At 48.4% G+C, this 20,057-nt stretch overlaps 1 protein-coding gene across 2 annotated transcripts in view; it reads left to right on the top strand.

Moving 5' to 3' along the window:
• IL11RA (interleukin 11 receptor subunit alpha) overlaps positions 1-20,057 on the top strand; it is a 90,173-nt gene that overhangs the window by 38,650 nt on the left and 31,466 nt on the right. For both annotated transcript variants that reach the window (XM_040420840.1, XM_040420841.1), the window contains exons 2-4: positions 13,619-13,715; positions 19,688-19,748; positions 19,858-20,024. In XM_040420840.1, the coding sequence (XP_040276774.1) occupies positions 13,619-13,715; positions 19,688-19,748; positions 19,858-20,024 (325 nt within the window). The remainder of the gene's footprint in view (positions 1-13,618; positions 13,716-19,687; positions 19,749-19,857; positions 20,025-20,057) is intronic.

Below are 20,057 nucleotides of genomic sequence, written 5' to 3'. Positions count from 1 at the left end.
CCATCACCCCCCTACAGAACACCCAGCATGCCCCCCCAGAAAACCCAGCATCCTCCTCCAGAGTACCCAGCACCCCCTCCAGAGCACCAAGCTCCCCCCTCCAGAGCACCCAGCACCCCCCTCCAGAGCACCCAGCATCCCCCTCCAGAGCACCCAGCATCCCCCTCCAGAGCACCCAGCATCCCCCTCCAGAGCACCCAGCATTTCCCTAAAGAGCACCCAGCATCCCCCTCCAGAGCACCCATCTCCCCCTTCAGAGCACCCGGCATCCCCCCAGAGCACCCAGCATCCCCCTCCAGAGCACCCAGCATTTCCCTAAAGAGCACCCAGCATCCCCCTCCAGAGCACCCATCTCCCCCTTCAGAGCACCCATCTCCCCCTTCAGAGCACCCAGCTCCCCCTCCAGAGCACCCAGCACCCCCCTCCAGAGAACCCAGCATCCCCCTCCAGAGCACCCAGCACCCCTTCCAGAGCACCCAGCATACCCCTCCAGAGCACTCATCATCCCCCCCAGAGCACCCAGCACGCCCTCTAGAGCACCCAGCATCCTTCTTCCAGACCATCCAGAGCACCCCGAACCCCTCTTCCAGAGCATCCAGCACCCCCCTCCAGAGCACCCAGCATCCCCCTGCAGAGCACCCAGCGTCTTCCTCCAGAGCACCCAGCTCCCCCTCCAGAACACCCAGCTCCCCCTCCAGAGCACCCAGCCACCCCCTCCAGAGCACCCAGCTCCCCCTCCAGAGCACCCAGCTCCCCCTCCAGAGCACCCAGCTCCCCCTCCAGAGCACCCAGCACCCCCCTCCAAAGCACCCAGCACCCCCCTCCAGAGCACCCAGCACCCCATCCAGAGCACCCAGCACACCCCTCCAGAGCACCCAGCACCCCCCTCCAGAGCACCCAGCACCCCCCTCCAGAGCACCCAGCACCCCCCTCCAGAGCACCCAGCACCCCCCTCCAGAGCACCCAGCTCCCCCTCCAGAGCACCCAGCATCCCCCCCCAGAGCACCCAGCATCCCTCTCCAGAGCACCCATCATCCCCCCAGAGCACCCAGCACCCCCTCTAGAGCACCCAGCATCCTTTTTCCAGAGCATCCAGAGCACCCCAAACCCCTCTTCCAGAGCACCCAGCGTCCCCCTCCAGAGCACCCAGCGTCCCCCTCCAGAGCACCCAGCATCCCCCTTCAGAGCACCCAGCTCCCCCTCCAGAGCACCCAGCTCCCCCTCCAGAGCACCCAGCATCCCCCTCCAGAGCACCCAGCTCCCCCTCCAGAGCACCCAGCATCCCCCCCAGAGCACCCAGCATCCCTCTCCAGAGCACCCATCATCCCCCCAGAGCACCTAGCACCCCCTCCAGAGCACCCAGCATCCTTCTTCCAGAGCATCCAGAGTACCCCGAACCCCTCTTCCAGAGCATCCAGCACCCCTCTCAAGAGCACCCAGCATCCCCCTCCAGAGCACCCAGCATCCCCCTCCAGAGCACCCAACGTACCCCTCCAGAGCACCCAGCGTCCCCCTCCAGAGCACCCAGCATCCCCCTCCAGAACACCCCGCACCCCTCTCCAGAGCATCCATCATCCCCCTCTAGAGCACCCATCACCCCCCTACAGAACACCCAGCATGCCCCCCCAGAAAACCCAGCATCCTCCTCCAGAGTACCCAGCACCCCCTCCAGAGCACCAAGCTCCCCCCTCCAGAGCACCCAGCACCCCCCTCCAGAGCACCCAGCATCCCCCTCCAGAGCACCCAGCATCCCCCTCCAGAGCTCCCAGCACCACCCTCCAGGGCACCCAGCATCCCCCTCCAGAGCACCCCGCACCCCTCTCCAGAGCATCCAGCATCCCCCTCCAGAGCACCCAGCTCCCCCTCCAGAGCACCCAGCACCCCCCTCCAGAGCACCCAGCTCCCCCTCCAGAGCACCTAGCACCCCCCTCCATAGCATCCAGCATCCCCCCCAGAGCACCCAGCACCTCCTCCAAAGCACCCCCTCCAGCACACCCCCCTCCAGAGCACCCCTTTCCAGAGCACCCAGCACCCCCTCCATAGCATCCAGCACCCTCCTCCAGAGCACCCAGCTCCCCCTTCAGAGCACCCAGCTCCCCCCTCCATATCATCCAGCATCCCCCCAGAGCACTTAGCACCCCCCTCCAGAGCACCCAGCACCACCCTCCAGAGCACCACCCTCCAGAGCACCCAGCGCCCCCCTCCAGATGACCAAGCATCCCTTTCCAGACTTTTCTCCATGTTGGCCTCACGTTTGTTGTACATGCTTTGTCTACAACTTAGGTTGTGTCAGATTGATGGGAGTGATTGTTCTGCCCTGGCTCTTCTCCTTCATGGACAGTCTGTTGTGTGATGTTGGATACATTGATGCAGCTTGAGCTAATGGTGACAGATGGATACATTGTTGGCCCTGACATTCCTTGGCTGAAGACCCTGGTGTCCTCTGCTGGAGGTGGCTCTCCAGGATCTGCTGCTGCTCTCTCTGTTGTGTCTTCTGACAATGGAGGACTTTTCATGATCTTTTATACCCATTAACCCTTCTTTTACCAGTTCTCAGCCGGTAGCTCCATTCATGCATTTTTAGTTGATCAGATTCGAGTCCATCCTGAGGGTCTCCATATTTTTCTGCCCATACACTCCATTCTCTATCAGGTGGATTCAACACATACAGATATCTGTCCAATCTGTGTCAATGATTGTAGCCTGCGGCCGGAGTCTGAAGGCCAGGGGGACAGAATGGTAACAGACCAATGGTAGTCGCCATGTGTGTGGCGGACTGGTCAGGAGTGATATTAGAATAACCAGACAGAATCGGTGCCACTGTTTCCACTTCCAGTTGTGTCTGGACGTCATAGTGAATGGAGGTGAGGTGGGATCTTGTGGATGTAGCCGAACAGGACGTATCCAAGGGACGACCAAAGATTTCATTCTGATGTGGTGGAGCTCTGTAAATGAGTTTTCCCACATTGAGAAAGGGGAGAGGTGAAGGGTCTAACAGCTGGGACCCCACAAATCTGTACAATGGGGGACCCTGTTCCTATCATGGAGTGGGGAGGGCTTGTGTGGAGTGATGGCTGAGCATGCACGTGTCCAGCTCCATGTATACCTATGGGAGGTACGAAACCAGCTGAAGAGCGCACGTCTGTGGATAATATACAGCACGGAGGACTTACCTGCTCCCTCCTGTGTGACCGGTCATTGTCCAGAATCATATATTAGGTTCTTCAAATTACTTGTCTGTATTTTCATGTATTGGTATATAATAATATAATATAAAGGTTATATGGTATATAAAGGTATAATATGGTGTGATATGGTACATGATGGTATAATATGGTGTATTATGGTATATAATGTGCTGTCCTATGGTATATAATGGTATAATATGGTGTGATATGGTATATAATAGTATAATATGGAATTGTATAGTATATAAAGGTATAATATGGAGTGATATGGTACATGATGGTATAATATGGTGTGATATGGTATATAATGGTATATTATGGTGTGATATGGTATATAATAGTATAATATGGAATTGTATGGTATATAAAGGTATAATATGGTGTGATATGGTACATGATGGTATAATATGGTGTATTATGGTATATAATGGTATAATATGGTGTGATATGGTATATAATAGTATAATATGCTGTGATATGGTATATAATGGTATAATATGGTATAATATAGTTTGATATGGTGTAGAATGGTATATTATGGTGTGATATGGTATATAATAGTATAATATGGAATTGTATGGTATATAAAGGTATAATATGGTGTGATATGGTATATAATAGTATAATATGCTGTGATATGGTATATAATGGTATGTTATGGTGTGATATGGTATATAATGGTATAATATGGTGTGATATGGTATATAATAGTATAATATGGTGTGATATGGTATATAATAGTATAATATGGAATTGTATGGTATATAAAGGTATAATATGGTGTGATATGGTATATAATAGTATAATATGCTGTGATATGGTATATAATGGTATGTTATGGTGTGATATGGTATATAATGGTATAATATGGTGTGATATGGTATATAATAGTATAATATGCTGTGATATGGTATATAATAGTATAATATGGAATTGTATGGTATATAAAGGTATAATATAGTTTGATATGGTATATAATAGTATAATATGCTGTGATATGGTATATAATGGTATGTTATGGTGTGATATGGTATATAATGGTATAATATGGTGTGATATGGTATATAATAGTATAATATGGTGTGATATGGTATATAATAGTATAATATGCTGTGATATGGTATATAATGGTATGTTATGGTGTGATATGGTATATAATGGTATAATATGGTGTGATATGGTATATAATAGTATAATATGGTGTGATATGGTATATAATAGTATAATATGCTGTGATATGGTATATAATGGTATAATATAGTTTGATATGGTGTAGAATGGTAGAATATGGAGTTATATGGTATATAATAATAGAATATAGTTACTTTATATGGTATATAATGGTATAATGTGTTCATAACCTGCGATGTGATGTTGTGTAATGATAAAATATGTTGCTGGATTGTACACGATGGGGTAAAATCATGTAATATAGTACATTACAATGTGGAATACTTGACATACAGTATCATACGGTATGTCATCATGTAATATAGTGTTATATGGTGTAAAGTGGTCTAAAATGGTGATATATGTTATCATTTTGTCATATGTTTTAGCACAGTTTAATACAGTATAATGGTGATATTACATGGTATACTATTCTGTAAAGTGGTGTCCAATGTTATATGGAGGTAAATATGGGGTTATATAGTATCATGGTTCAGCATGGTCCTACTGTATATGAGTTACCGCTGTGTGATAATGATGCTGTGTACTGCTTTATGGTATATGATGGTGTAATATGTATTGTGCTGTATGGAATATCATGACATCTCTTACAGCTATGATATCATATGGTGTTATATACTGGAAGTGTTGTCACTGTGCATGTGTCCATATCATCTACAGACCTGGCCATGCACGGATCGTTCTGGATAATATTCACAGGGCTTATACCATATGATGGACATATCATTTATAGCCGCTGTGTCTTCCCGTAATTAACTGCTCTGCATGCAGCATCTGGATGGGATATATAGCTGTGTTTATCCTGAGCCTCCTGGTTCATGAATGAAATAACGAGACTAGATACATGGTGAGGAGAAGAATCGAAGGAGCACGGGTCACCCAGATTACGATAGCGCCCCCTGTGGACACTGAAATGGCATCCGTCAGATAGTTTATGAGCCACTGACATCTCCATATTACAGCTAAAACAGTCCAGGGACAAGATGTTCCTACAACGCGGCCTGATGTTCAGGAAACGGCTGACGATGGCCGAGTGTCCTGCGAGCAAACCCCTGACATCTGCGCAGCAGCAAAGTCTAATGTAATAAACAGTCCGTGAGCGACTGTAAATCTCTGAATTCCTCCAGTAATTCAGATGGAGGATGTGGATCATGTACTGTTTATACCCACTGTGATGCCTGTACACTTATTATACCCGCTGTACTGGCGCCTGTACAACTAATATACCCACTGTACTGCCACCTTTACACTTATTATACCCAGTGTGCTGGCGCCTGTACACTTATTATACCCGCTGTACTGCCACCTTTACACTTATTATACCCAGTGTGCTGTGCTGCCTGTACACTTATTATACCTGCTGTGCTGGCGCCTGTACACTTATTATACCTGCTGTGCTGGCGCCTGTACACTTATTATACCTGCTGTACTGGCGCCTGTACACTTATTATATCCAGTGTGCTGGCACCTGTACACTTATTATACCTGCTGTGCTGGCGCCTGTACACTTATTATACCTGTTGTGCTGGCGCCTGTACACTGATTATACCTGCTGTGCTGCCGCCTGTACACTTATTATACCTGCTGTGCTGGCGCCTGTACACTTATTATACCTGCTGTGCTGGCGCCTGTACACTTATCATACCTGCTGTGCTGCCTGTACATTTATTATACCTACTGTGCTGGCGCCTGTACACTTATTATACCTGCTGTACTGGCGCCTGTACACCTATTATACCCAGTGTGCTGGCACCTGTACACTTATTATACCTTTTGTGCTGCCACCTGTACACTTATTATACCCAGTGTGCTGGCGCCTGTACACTTATTATACCTGCTGTGCTACCGCCTGTACACTTATTATACCTGCTGTGCTGGCGCCTGTACACTTATTATACCTGCTGTGCTACCGCCTGTACACTTATTATACCCGCTGTACTGCCGCCTGTACACTTATTATACCTGCTGTGCTGCCACCTTTACACTTATTATACCTCCTGTACTGCCGCCTGTACACTTATACCTCCTGTGCTGCCACCTTTACACTTATTATACCCAGTGTGCTGCCGCCTGTACACTTATTATATCCAGTGTGCTGGCACCTGTACACTTATTATACCCGCTGTACTGGCGCCTGTACACTTATTATACCTGCTGTGCTAGCGCCTGTACACTTATTATACCTGCTGTACTGGCGCCTGTACACTTATTATATCCAGTGTGCTGGCACCTGTACACTTATTATACCTGCTGTGCTGGCGCCTGTACACTTATACCTCCTGTGCTGCCACCTTTACACTTATTATACCCAGTGTGCTGCCGCCTGTACACTTATTATATCCAGTGTGCTGGCACCTGTACACTTATTATACCCGCTGTACTGGCGCCTGTACACTTATTATACCTGCTGTGCTAGCGCCTGTACACTTATTATACCTGCTGTACTGGCGCCTGTACACTTATTATATCCAGTGTGCTGGCACCTGTACACTTATTATACCTGCTGTGCTGGCGCCTGTACACTTATTATACCTGCTGTACTGGCGCCTGTACACTTATTATACCTGCTGTGCTGGCGCCTGTACACTTATTATACCCACTGTGCTGCCGCCTGTAATTTATTATACCTGCTGTACTGCTGCCTGTACACTTATTATACCTGCTGTGCTGGCGCCTGTACACTTATTATACCTGCTGTACTGGCGCCTGTACACTTATTATACCTGCTGTGCTGGCGCCTGTACACTTATTATACCCACTGTGCTGCCGCCTGTAATTTATTATACCTGCTGTACTGGTGCCTGTACACTTATTATACCTGCTGTGCTGGCGCCTGTACACTTATTATACCTGCTGTGCTGGCGCCTGTACACTTATTATACCTGCTGTACTGGCGCCTGTACACTTATTATATCCAGTGTGCTGGCACCTGTACACTTATTATACCTGCTGTGCTGGCGCCTGTACACTTATTATACCTGCTGTGCTGGCGCCTGTACACTTATTATACCTGCTGTGCTGGCGCCTGTACACTGATTATACCTGCTGTGCTGCCGCCTGTACACTTATTATACCTGCTGTGCTGGCGCCTGTACACTTATTATACCTGCAGTGCTGGCGCCTGTACACTTATTATACCTGCTGTGCTGGCGCCTGTACACTTATCATACCTGCTGTGCTGCTGCCTGTACATTTATTATACCTACTGTGCTGCTGCCTGTACACTTATTATACCTGCTGTACTGGCGCCTCTACACCTATTATACCCAGTGTGCTGGCACCTGTACACTTATTATACCTTTTGTGCTGCCACCTGTACACTTATTATACCCAGTGTGCTGGCGCCTGTACACTTATTATACCTGCTGTGCTACCGCCTGTACACTTATTATACCCGCTGTACTGCCGCCTGTACACTTATTATACCTGCTGTGCTGCCACCTTTACACTTATTATACCTCCTGTACTGCCGCCTGTACACTTATACCTCCTGTGCTGCCACCTTTACACTTATTATACCCAGTGTGCTGCCGCCTGTACACTTATTATACCTGCTGTGCTGCCACCTTTACACTTATTATACCTCCTGTACTGCCGCCTGTACACTTATACCTCCTGTGCTGCCACCTTTACACTTATTATACCCAGTGTGCTGCCGCCTGTACACTTATTATATCCAGTGTGCTGGCACCTGTACACTTATTATACCCGCTGTACTGGCGCCTGTACACTTATTATACCTGCTGTGCTAGCGCCTGTACACTTATTATACCTGCTGTACTGGCGCCTGTACACTTATTATATCCAGTGTGCTGGCACCTGTACACTTATTATACCTGCTGTGCTGGCGCCTGTACACTTATTATACCTGCTGTACTGGCGCCTGTACACTTATTATACCTGCTGTGCTGCCGCCTGTACACTTATTATACCTGCTGTGCTGCCGCCTGTACACTTATTATACCTGCTGTGCTGCCGCCTGTACACTTATTATACCTGCTGTGCTGCCGCCTGTACACTTATTATACCTGCTGTACTGTTGCCTGTACACTTATTATACCTGCTGTGCTGGCGCCTGTACACTTATTATACCTGCTGTGCTGGCGCCTGTACACTTATTATACCTGCTGTGCTGGCGCCTGTACACTTATTATACCTGCTGTACTGCTGCCTGTACACTTATTATACCTCCTGTGCTGGCGCCTGTACACTTTTTATACCTGCTGTGCTGCCTACTGTACATTTATTATACCTGCTGTGCTGCCACCTGTACACTTATTATACCTGCTGTGCTGGCGCCTGTACACTTATCATACCCGCTGTGCTGCCGCCTGTACACTTATTATACCCGCTGTGCTGGCGCCTGTACACTTATTATACCTGCTGTGCTGGCGCCTGTACACTTATCATACCCGCTGTGCTGCCGCCTGTACACTTATTATACACGCTGTGCTGGCACCTGTACACTTATTATACCTGCTGTGCTGCCACCTGTACACTTATTATACCCGCTGTGCTGCCACCTGTACACTTATTATACCTGCTGTGCTGACGCCTGTACACTTATTATACCTGCTGTGCTGGCGCCTGTACACTTATTATACCTGCTGTGCTGCCGCCTGTACACTTATTATACCTGCTGTACTGGCGCCTGTACACTTATCATACCTGCTGTACTGCCGCCTGTACACTTATTATACCTGCTGTACTGGCGCCTGTACACTTATCATACCTGCTGTACTGCCGCCTGTACACTTATTATACCTGCTGTGCTGCCGCCTGTACACTTATTATACCTGCTGTGCTGCCACCTGTACACTTATTATACCTGCTGTGCTAGCGCCTGTACACTTATTATACCTGCTGTGCTGGCGCCTGTACACTTATTATACCTGCTGTGCTGGCGCCTGTACACTTATTATACCTGCTGTGCTGGCGCCTGTACACTTATTATACCTGCTGTGCTGCCGCCTGTACACTTATTATACCTGCTGTGCTGGCGCCTATACACTTATTATACCTGCTGTGCTGGCACCTGTACACTTATTATACCTGCTGTGCTGGCGCCTGTACACTTATTATACCTGCTGTGCTGGCGCCTGTACACTTATTATACCTGCTGTGCTGGCGCCTGTACACTTATTATACCCGCCATTCTGTTGTCAGAAATTGTACGATGTAACTGATGTAATTATTATTTGAAATGTCAGTCATATCATTCCGACTATTGTTAGTTGTCAACTTCCTATTTAGATGTCAGTCTTCACTGTAGTTCTGACATTCTGTTCATGAATCAGTAAATTCAGGATGTAAAAAGCTATAGGGGAGCAGTGGGAAGATGCAGAGACTATAAATAGTAAGAAGAATCCATCATATATAATAAACTGCACAATTATCACCAGTAAAGATGCTGCGTCTGTGGGAGTCGGTAAAGCTTAGATTAGGACGGGTACAGGGAATAGTAGGAGAAGATGGAATAACCCGTCTATGCTGTTCTGCTGCTCTACACTCTGCTGCACTGTGCTCTGCATTATTGCTCTCTGCTGCACTGTGCTCTGCTATACTGCAGTCTGCATTACTGTGCTCTGCTGTACTGTGCTCTGCTGTACTGTGCTCTGCTGCACTGTGTTCTGCTGTACTGTGCTCTGCTGCACTGTGCTCTGCTGCACTGTGCTCTGCTGCACTGTGCTCTGCTGCACTGTGTTCTGCTGTACTGAGCTCTGCTGTACTGTGCTCTGCTGCACTGTGCTCTGCTGTACTGTGCTCTGCTGTACTGTGCTCTGCTGCACTGTGCTCTGCTGCACTGTGCTCTGCTGCACTGTGCTCTGCTGTACTGTGTTCTGCTGTACTGTGTTCTGCTGTACTGTGCTCTGCTGCACTGTGCTCTGCTGTACTGTGTTCTGCTGCACTGTGCTCTGCTGTACTGTGTTCTGCTGTACTGTGTTCTGCTGTACTGTGCTCTGTTGTACTGTGTTCTGCTGCACTGTGCTCTGCTGCACTGTGTTCTGCTGCACTGTGCTCTGCTGTACTGTGCCCTGCCGCACTGTGCTCTGCCGCACTGTGCTCTGCCGTACTGTGTTCTGCCGCACTGTGTTCTGCCGTACTGTGCTCTGCTGCACTGTGCTCTGCTGTACTGTGCTCTGCTGTACTGTGCTCTGCTGCACTGTGCTCTGCTGCACTGTGCTCTGCTGTACTGTGTTCTGCTGCACTGTGCTCTGCTGTACTGTGCTCTGCTGCACTGTGCTCTGCTGCACTGTGCTCTGCTGTACTATGCTCTGCTGTACTGTGCTCTGCTATACTGTGCTCTGCTGTACTGTGCTCTGCTATACTGTGTTCTGCTGCACTGTGTTCTGCTGCACTGTGTTCTGCTGCACTGTGTTCTGCTGCACTGTGTTCTGCTGTACTGAGCTCTGCTGTACTGTGTTCTGCTGTACTGTGCTCTGCTGTACTGAGCTCTGCTGTACTGTGCTCTGCTGTACTGTGTTCTGCTGTACTGTGTTCTGCTGCACTGTGTTCTGCTGCACTGTGCTCTGCTGTACTGTGTTCTGCTGTACTGTGTTCTGCTGCACTGTGCTCTGCTGTACTGTGTTCTGCTGTACTGTGCTCTGCTGTACTGTGTTCTGCTGCACTGTGTTCTGCTGCACTGTGTTCTGCTGCACTGTGTTCTGCTGTACTGTGTTCGCTGTACTGTGCTCTGCTGTACTGTGCTCTGCTGTACTGTGCTCTGCTGTACTGTGCTCTGCTGTACTGAGCTCTGCTGTACTGTGTTCTGCTGTACTGTGTTCTGCTGTACTGTGTTCTGCTGTTCTACACTCTGAAATATTTTGTTATGCTGCACTGCACTGCGCTTTACTATATTGCTCTCTGCTGTACTGTGCTCTGCTGTACTGTGTTCTGCTGCACTGTGCTCTGCTGCACTGTGCTCTGCTGCACTGTGCTCTGCTGTACTGAGCTCTGCTGTACTGTGTTCTGCTGTACTGAGCTCTGCTGTACTGAGCTCTGCTGTACTGTGCTCTGCTGTACTGTGCTCTGCTGTACTGTGTTCTGCTGTACTGTGCTCTGCTGTACTGAGCTCTGCTGTACTGTGCTCTGCTGTACTGAGCTCTGCTGCACTGTGTTCTGCTGTACTGTGTTCTGCTGTACTGTGTTCTGCTGTACTGTGCTCTGCTGTACTGAGCTCTGCTGTACTGTGCTCTGCTGTACTGAGCTCTGCTGTACTGTGCTCTGCTGTACTGTGTTCTGCTGTACTGTGCTCTGCTGTACTGTGCTCTGCTTTTTCTATTCTGGCTGCTCTGCTATGTTTATGTTTTGGTAAATGGTATCTTGGAATCTGAAAAGACTTTGAGTAAACCATAAGTGAGAGGCCTCTCAATCATTACACATCTGCAGCTGAGTCTGCTAGAAGAGACACTGCACAGTACTACTTCTTATTATGCACCTATAGACACTGCACAGTACTACTTCTTATTCTGCACCTATAGACACTGCACAGTACTACTTCTTATTCTGCACCTATAGACACTGCACAGTACTACTTATTCTGTACCTATAGGCACTGCACAGTACTACTTATTCTGTACCTATAGGCACTGCAGAGTACCACTTCTTATTCTGTACCTATAGGCACTGCACAGTACTACTTATTCTGTACCTATAGGCACTGCAGAGTACCACTTCTTATTATGCACCTATAGGCACTGCACAGTACTACTTCTTATTCTGTACCTATAGGCATGCACAGTACTACTTATTCTGTACCTATAGGCACTGCAGAGTACCACTTCTTATTCTGTACCTATAGGCACTGCACAGTACCACTTCTTATTCTGTACCTATAGGCACTGCACAGTACCACTTCTTATTCTGTACCTATAGGCACTGCACAGTACCACTTCTTATTCTGTACCTATATGCACTGCACAGTACTACTTCTTATACTGTACCCATAGGCACTGCACAGTACCACTTCTTATTCTGTACCTATAGGCACTGCACAGTACTACTTCTTATTCTGTACCTATAGTCACTGCACAGTACTACTTCTTATTCTGTACCTATAGGCACTGCACAGTACTACTTCTTATTCTGTACCTATAGGCACTGCACAGTACTACTTATTCTGTACCTATAGGCACTGCACAGTACTACTTATTCTGTACCTATAGGCATGCACAGTACTACTTATTCTGTACATATAGGCATGCACAGTACCACTTCTTATTTTGTACCTATAGGCACTGCACAGTACCACTTCTTATTCTGTACCTATATACACTGCACAGTAACACTTCTCATGTACCTATAGGCACTGCACAGTACCACTTCTTATTCTGTACCTATATACACTGCACAGTAAAACTTCTTATTATGTACCTATAGGCACTGCACAGTACCACTTCTTATTCTGTACCTATAGACACTGTACAGTACTACCTCTTATTATGTACCTATAGGCACTGCACAGTACTACTTCTTATTCTGTGCCTTTAGGCACTGCACAGTACTACTTCTTATTCTGTACCTATAGGCACTGCACAGTACCACTTCTTATTCTGTACCTATAGGCACTGCACAGTACCACTTCTTATTCTGTACCTATAGGCACTGCACAGTACCACTTCTTATACTGTACCCATAGGCACTGCACAGTACCACTTCTTATTCTGTACCTATAGACACTGCACAGTACTACTTCTTATTCTGTACCTATAGGCACTGCACATTACTTCTTATTCTGTACCTATAGGCACTGCACAGTACTTCTTATTGTGTACCTATAGACACTGCACAGTACTACTTCTTATACTGTACCTATAGGCACTGCACAGTACTACTTACACTGTATGTAACTCCTGCTGTTTTAGAAGGTCTAGGTGGATGGGATTTTGCAGCCTCTGTGCATTTCTATTCACTGTCAGCAAGTGTAGATCTTGTACCAGCTCTCAGGGTTTATCACTTACGTTCAGATTTTATATACATCTTGTTTGAGTCCTGCAATTTCTGTAATTGTCTTCATTTTACCATTTTCGAGATCTCTGCTTGGTGCCAGTGAATGGAGGCATTGTTATTTATATTAGGGTTTGTTACAGTGTGGTCAGTGTAAGAATATCTTCTGTCAGGCAAACACAGAAGCTTAAATATCCTGCGCTGAAAGCTTGTAAAACGCGTCAGTCTGGAGATGTTCCCATTCATATGACAAATGACCCTGCTCTTCAGATCCTCTCTGTGTTTTCTTCCAGATGAGCAGCTTGGCACAATGTCTTAGCCGGGTGATGTGTCTTCTCGCTGTGACTGCCGTCTCCGTGTCGCTGTCTTCACATTCATGGAAGGAGGAGGGTAAGTGACCTCTTTATGTTACTCTGGGTAAATCGGATGATTAATAATTGTAACCTGTAGTAAGATCCATATGCACCGTTCTAGAGGTTCTAGAGGTCACTGCCATGCTGCCAGTTTACTGCCCACTCTAGGGTAGAGAAGGGGCGAGATCTCACAACACGGGTGACAACGAGAACCCATGTTAAGTTCTGCCCATTTATATAATTCCCCCAACCTACAGTATTCACAGTACAACCTGCTTCAGGACACCCCATAAAGAATACAGACCACACACCCAACCTCTGAAATTAGCATGCGGTAACAGATTCTAGACCAGACCTCATGTATAAAGACCCCAGACCAAACCCTACTGTATACAGACCCCAGACCAAACCCTACTGTGCACAGACCCCAGACTAGACCCCACTGTGCACAGACCCCAGACTAGACCCCACTGTATACAGACCCCAGACCAAACCCTACTGTGCACAGACCCCAGACCAGACCCTACTGTGCACAGACCTCAGACTAGACCCCACTGTATAAAGACCCCAGACCAAACCCTACTGTGCACAGACCCCAGACTAGACCCCACTGTATACAGACCCCAGACCAGACCCTACTGTGCAGAGACCTCAGACTAGACCCCACTGTATAAAGACCCCAGACCAAACCCTACTGTGCACAGACCCCAGACCAGACCCTACTGTGCACAGACCTCAGACTAGACCCCACTGTATAAAGACCCCAGACCAAACCCTACTGTGCACAGACCCCAGACTAGACCCCACTGTATACAGACCCCAGACCAGACCCCACTATATACAGACACCAGACCAGACCCCTATATACAGACCCCAGACCCCACTGTATACAGACCCCACTGTATACTGACCTCAGACCAGACCCCTGTATACAGACCCCAGACCAAACCCTACTGTGCACAGACCCCAGACTAGACCCCACTGTATACAGACCCCAGACCAAACCCTACTGTGCACAGACCCCAGACCAGACCCCTATATACAGACCCCAGACCAAACCCTACTGTGCACAGACCCCAGACTAGACCCCACTGTATACAGACCCCAGACCAGACCCCACTATATACAGACACCAGACCCCTATATACAGACCCCAGACCAGACCCCACTGTATACAGACCCCACTGTATACTGACCTCAGACCAGACCCCCTGTATACAGACCCCAGACCAAACCCTACTATGCACAGACCCCAGACTAGACCCCACTGTATACAGACCCCAGACCAGACCCCACTGTATACAGACCCCAAACCAAACCCCACTGTGCACAGACTTCAGACCAGACCCACTGTATACAGACCCCATATTAGACCCCCTATATACAGAACTCAAACCAGACCCCCTGTATACAAACCTCGAACCAGACCCCATTGTATACAATCCCAAGACCAGACCCCACTGTATACAGACCCCAGACCAGACCCTCTGTATACAGACCCCAGACAAGAACCCACTTTATAAAGACCCCAGATGAGACCCCCTGAATAGAGACCCCCGACTAGATCTCTATACAGTCCCCAGACCAGACCCCACTGTATAAATACCCTAGATGAGACGACCCTCTGTATACAGACCCCAGGCAAGGCCTCTATGCAGACCCCAGACCAGACTCCCCTGTATACAGACTTCAGACAAGACCTCTATACAGATCCCAGACCAGAACCCACTGTATACAGATCCCAGATGAGACCCCCTGTATAGAGACTCCAGACTAGACCTCAATACAAACTGCAGACCAGATTTTCCCTGTAGACAAAAACTGGGCCAGGGCCCACTGTATACAGACCTCAGACCAGACCTCCCTGTAAACAGACCCCAGCCCAGACCAGATTCCTCCTTTATACAGACTTGAGACCAGACCCCCTATGGGAGGCCGTTTGTCTGCAATTTATTTTGTGACACAAAATTAATGTTGTAATCACAGAATTCATTTTGTCTTTACATTAACTTTTTGTCGAACACAATTCATAATGTGACTGATTTTTGTCACACACTGTTATTTTGTAACACAAAGTTCATTTCTGTCATTTTGTTGCACCGAATGTCATTTAGTGGCACAGAATTCAATTTGTCGCACAGTGTCATTTTGTGACATAGAATCCTACAAAATGTATTGTGTCACAAAATGCACTGTGAACAAATGGCGCCCAATAACCCCCTGTATAAAGATCACAGAACACTCCACTGTATACAGACCCCAGACCAGAACCCCTGTATACAGACCTCAGACCAGACACCTATATACAGACCCCAACCAGACCCCCTGTATACTGACCCAAGACCAGACCCCTATATACAGACCCCAGACCAGACCCCCTATATACAGACCTCAGACCAGACACTTATATACAGACCCCAACCAGACCCCCTGTATACAGGCCTCAGACCAGACCCCTATATACAGACCCCAGACCAGACCCCCTGTATACAGACCTCAGACCAGACACTTATATACAGACCCCAGACCAGACCCCACTGTATACAGACCTCAGACCAGACACTTATATATAGACCCCAGACCAGACCTCCTGTATAAAGACCTCAGACCAGACCCCCTGTATACAGACCTCAGACCAGACCCTTATATACAGACCCCAGACCAGACCCCCTGTATAAAGACCTCAGACCAGACCCCCTGTATACAGACACCAGACCCTTATATACAGACCCCAGACCAGACCCCCTGTATACAGACCTCAGACCAGACCCTTATATACAGACCCCAGACCAGACCCCACTGTATACAGACCTCAGACCATACACTTATATATAGACCCCAGACCAGCGCCTCCTGTAAACAGACCTCAGACCAGACCCCCTGTATACAGACCTCAGATCAGACCCCTATATACAGACCCCAGACCAGACCCCCTGTATACAGACCTCAGACCAGACCCTTATATACAGACCTCAGACCAGACCTCCTGTATACAGATCCCAGACCATACCCCCTGTATACAGACCTCAGACCAGACCCCTATATACAAACACCAAACCAGACCCCCTGTATACAGACCTCAGACCAGACACTTATATATAAATCCCAGACCAGACCCCCTGTATACAGACCTCAGACCAGACCCTCTGTATACAGACCTCAGACCAGACCCTCTGTATACAGACCTCAGACCAGACCCCCTGTATACAGACCCCAGACCAGACTCCCTGTTTACAGACTCCAACCAGACCCCCTGTATACTGACCCTTGACCAGACCCCTATATACAGACCCCAGACCAGACCCCCTATATACAGACCTCAGACCAGACCCCTATATACAAACACCAAACCAGACCCCCTGTATACAGACCTCAGACCAGACACTTATATATAAACCCCAGACCAGACCCCCTGTATACAGACCTCAGACCAGACCCTCTGTATACAGACCTCAGACCAGACCCTCTGTATACAGACCTCAGACCAGACCCCCTGTATACAGACCCCAGACCAGACTCCCTGTTTACAGACTCCAACCAGACCCCCTGTATACTGACCCTTGACCAGACCCCTATATACAGACCCCAGACCAGACCCCCTATATACAGACCTCAGACCAGACACTTATATACAGACCCCAACCAGACCCCCTGTATACAGGCCTCAGACAAGACCCCTATATACAGACCCCAGACCAGACCCCCTGTATACAGACCTCAGACCAGACACTTATATACAGACCCCAGACCAGACCCCACTGTATACAGACCCCAGACCAGACCTCCTGTATACAGACTTAAGACCAGACCCCCTGTACACAGACCTCAGACCAGACCCTTATATACAGACCTCAGACCAGACCTCCTGTATACAGATCCCAGACCAGACCCCCTGTATACAGACCCCAGACCAGATCCCCTGTATACAGACCTCAGACCAGACCCTCTGTATACAGACCTCAGACCAGACCTCCTTTATACAGACCCCAGACCAGACCCCCTGTATACTGACCCCAGACCCCCTGTATACAGACCTCAGACCAGACACGTATATACAGACCCCAGACGAGACCCCACTGTATACAGACCTCAGACCAGACACTTATATATAGACCCCAGACCAGCGCCTCCTGTAAACAGACCTCAGACCAGACCCCCTGTATACAGACCTCAGACCAGACCCCTATATACAGACCCCAGACCAGACCCCCTGTATACAGACCTCAGACCAGACCCTTATATACAGACCTCAGACCAGACCTCCTGTATACAGATCCCAGACCATACCCCCTGTATACAGACCTCAGACCAGACCCCTATATACAAACACCAAACCAGACCCCCTGTATACAGACCTCAGACCAGACACTTATATATAAACCCCAGACCAGACCCCCTGTATACAGACCTCAGACCAGACCCTCTGTATACAGACCTCAGACCAGACCCTCTGTATACAGACCTCAGACCAGACCCTCTGTATACAGATCTCAGACCAGACCCCCTGTATACAGACCCCAGACCAGACCCCCTGTTTACAGACCTCAGACCAGAATTACCCATTACAGCACATTACAAATTGTTTGGTGTATTTACCTCGCAGCAGACATTTAGGTACTCACCTCTCCCTGTTCCTGCACCTTCCTCCTCTCCCATTTCTCCCCATCTTCAAAATCTCTGCTTGCTGTCTGTGAATCTAAATATTTATTGTTACATCAAGACACTGACCTCCTGCCCAGATCTGCTCATGCATCAGTCCAGCCCAAACCTCCCCTGTTCTGTTACCATGTGTCAGTGCAGGTAAAATGTATCAACCTGGAGCATGAAACTGCCTATGTGGCTACATTGTAACAGTCTCATCAGTTGTGGGAGCAGGACCTTTAGCCTTGTGATGTAAACCAGAATTCTTCCATATTGACAGCAAGCAGAGATCTTGAGAATGGTGAAGAATTTGAACGCCAAGTCTATGTGTAAGTTGCAGAACTCTATGGTTAGGTTTCATCACATCCACAAGGCATGGTGCGGAAGGCGTCTTCTTTAATTGCAGGTGACCCCAATATTCGTTTTAGCCAAAGGGGTCTTGGAAGCTGAGATATGAGGAGCTGTTTTCTGTTCCTGTAGAGCTGCAGAAGACTATTACTCTGTTGTAAGTAACCTACAAAACAGCATCATGTATCTCAGCTTTCTCAGGTTTCCAGTACAAGTGTCCTGTAGAGAAGGACACGAGGTCCAGGTGTCTGTGACATGACGCTCTAAGAGGAGTACATTGGGTGGGGGGGTCCTGTGAGAGCCCCCACATGAATACTACAGAATTGCCGCCCAGGACCCCTCACAGGCCCCCGTTGTCACAGCTCAACCGCTCTGCAGCAGGTGTCCTTTCCTTCATGTCTCCGGTGTCACCTCTGCTGGGCAGAGGAGGTGGTGACGGCATTATGTGGTGATATGCGATTCCTTCACATGATTTGCACTATTTTGAAGCCGGGGCACTGGGCTCGGTGAAAGATTAACCCTTTCCTACATGTACAGGAGTAACAGCTGGGAGAGGGGGCAGTAACGTGGCAGCAATGTACGGAAACCCCCAAACTGTACCTCATATGACTACAGAAATGCTGCCCCATAAAGGGGCTTCCCTCCAATGTCAGTACCTTCTCCCATGTGAGCGCCGCAGGGCCCAATGTGGGGATTGGTCAGGTGGGGCCACATGACCTATGACTATAACCCCAGAAGAGCTCACAATCCAATTACCCATAACTCTTCTCTTTAGGTTCCAAAATGTCTGTAGATTAATACATTGCAAAAGTAGAGGGCAGAACTCACAGCAAGGGTTGACCCAGGGGTCAGTGCCCACGCAAGGCCTCACACCTGAGGGGACAGACACCTCCTCCACTCCTCTCCTTCTTTCTTGGTTGGATCCTGCAAGAACTGATCATCCTCATTGGCTGTAGAAAGTAAATAGGGATGTGCAGGAGGTCTCTACGAAGAGCTGACTGTCTCTTCCTCTTCTTCCAGGTGTCGTTTATGGGAAGGTTGGCGACACAGTGACACTGAGGTGCAGCAGCAGACATGCCAGGTGGGTATGACTATGACTGGCATCCTCCATCCTGTTCTTGATACAGGTACCACATGACCTCATATGTTAGATGCTGACGACCATACCATCTCTTCTTCTCTCTGCACAGTTCACAGGTAGAGTGGAGGTTCAATGGGTCGCCCAACATCACATGGGGGTTTGTTAGTACACTCGGGGGCCTCGACCTTCCACGTCTAGGACCTTCCGTGATGGGAAACTACAGCTGCTATGACCGGTCCGGGGAGATGCTGACCTCTGTGATGCTAAAAGTTGGATGTGAGTAAAGGTGTGATTGTGGTATGGTGGGTG

The sequence above is a fragment of the Bufo bufo genome, chromosome 2, assembly GCF_905171765.1.
Source record: "Bufo bufo chromosome 2, aBufBuf1.1, whole genome shotgun sequence".
Taxonomy (NCBI): Eukaryota; Metazoa; Chordata; class Amphibia; order Anura; family Bufonidae; genus Bufo; species Bufo bufo.
The sequence above is the reverse complement of the archived record's forward strand: the minus strand, read 5'-3'. Positions and strand labels throughout refer to the sequence as shown.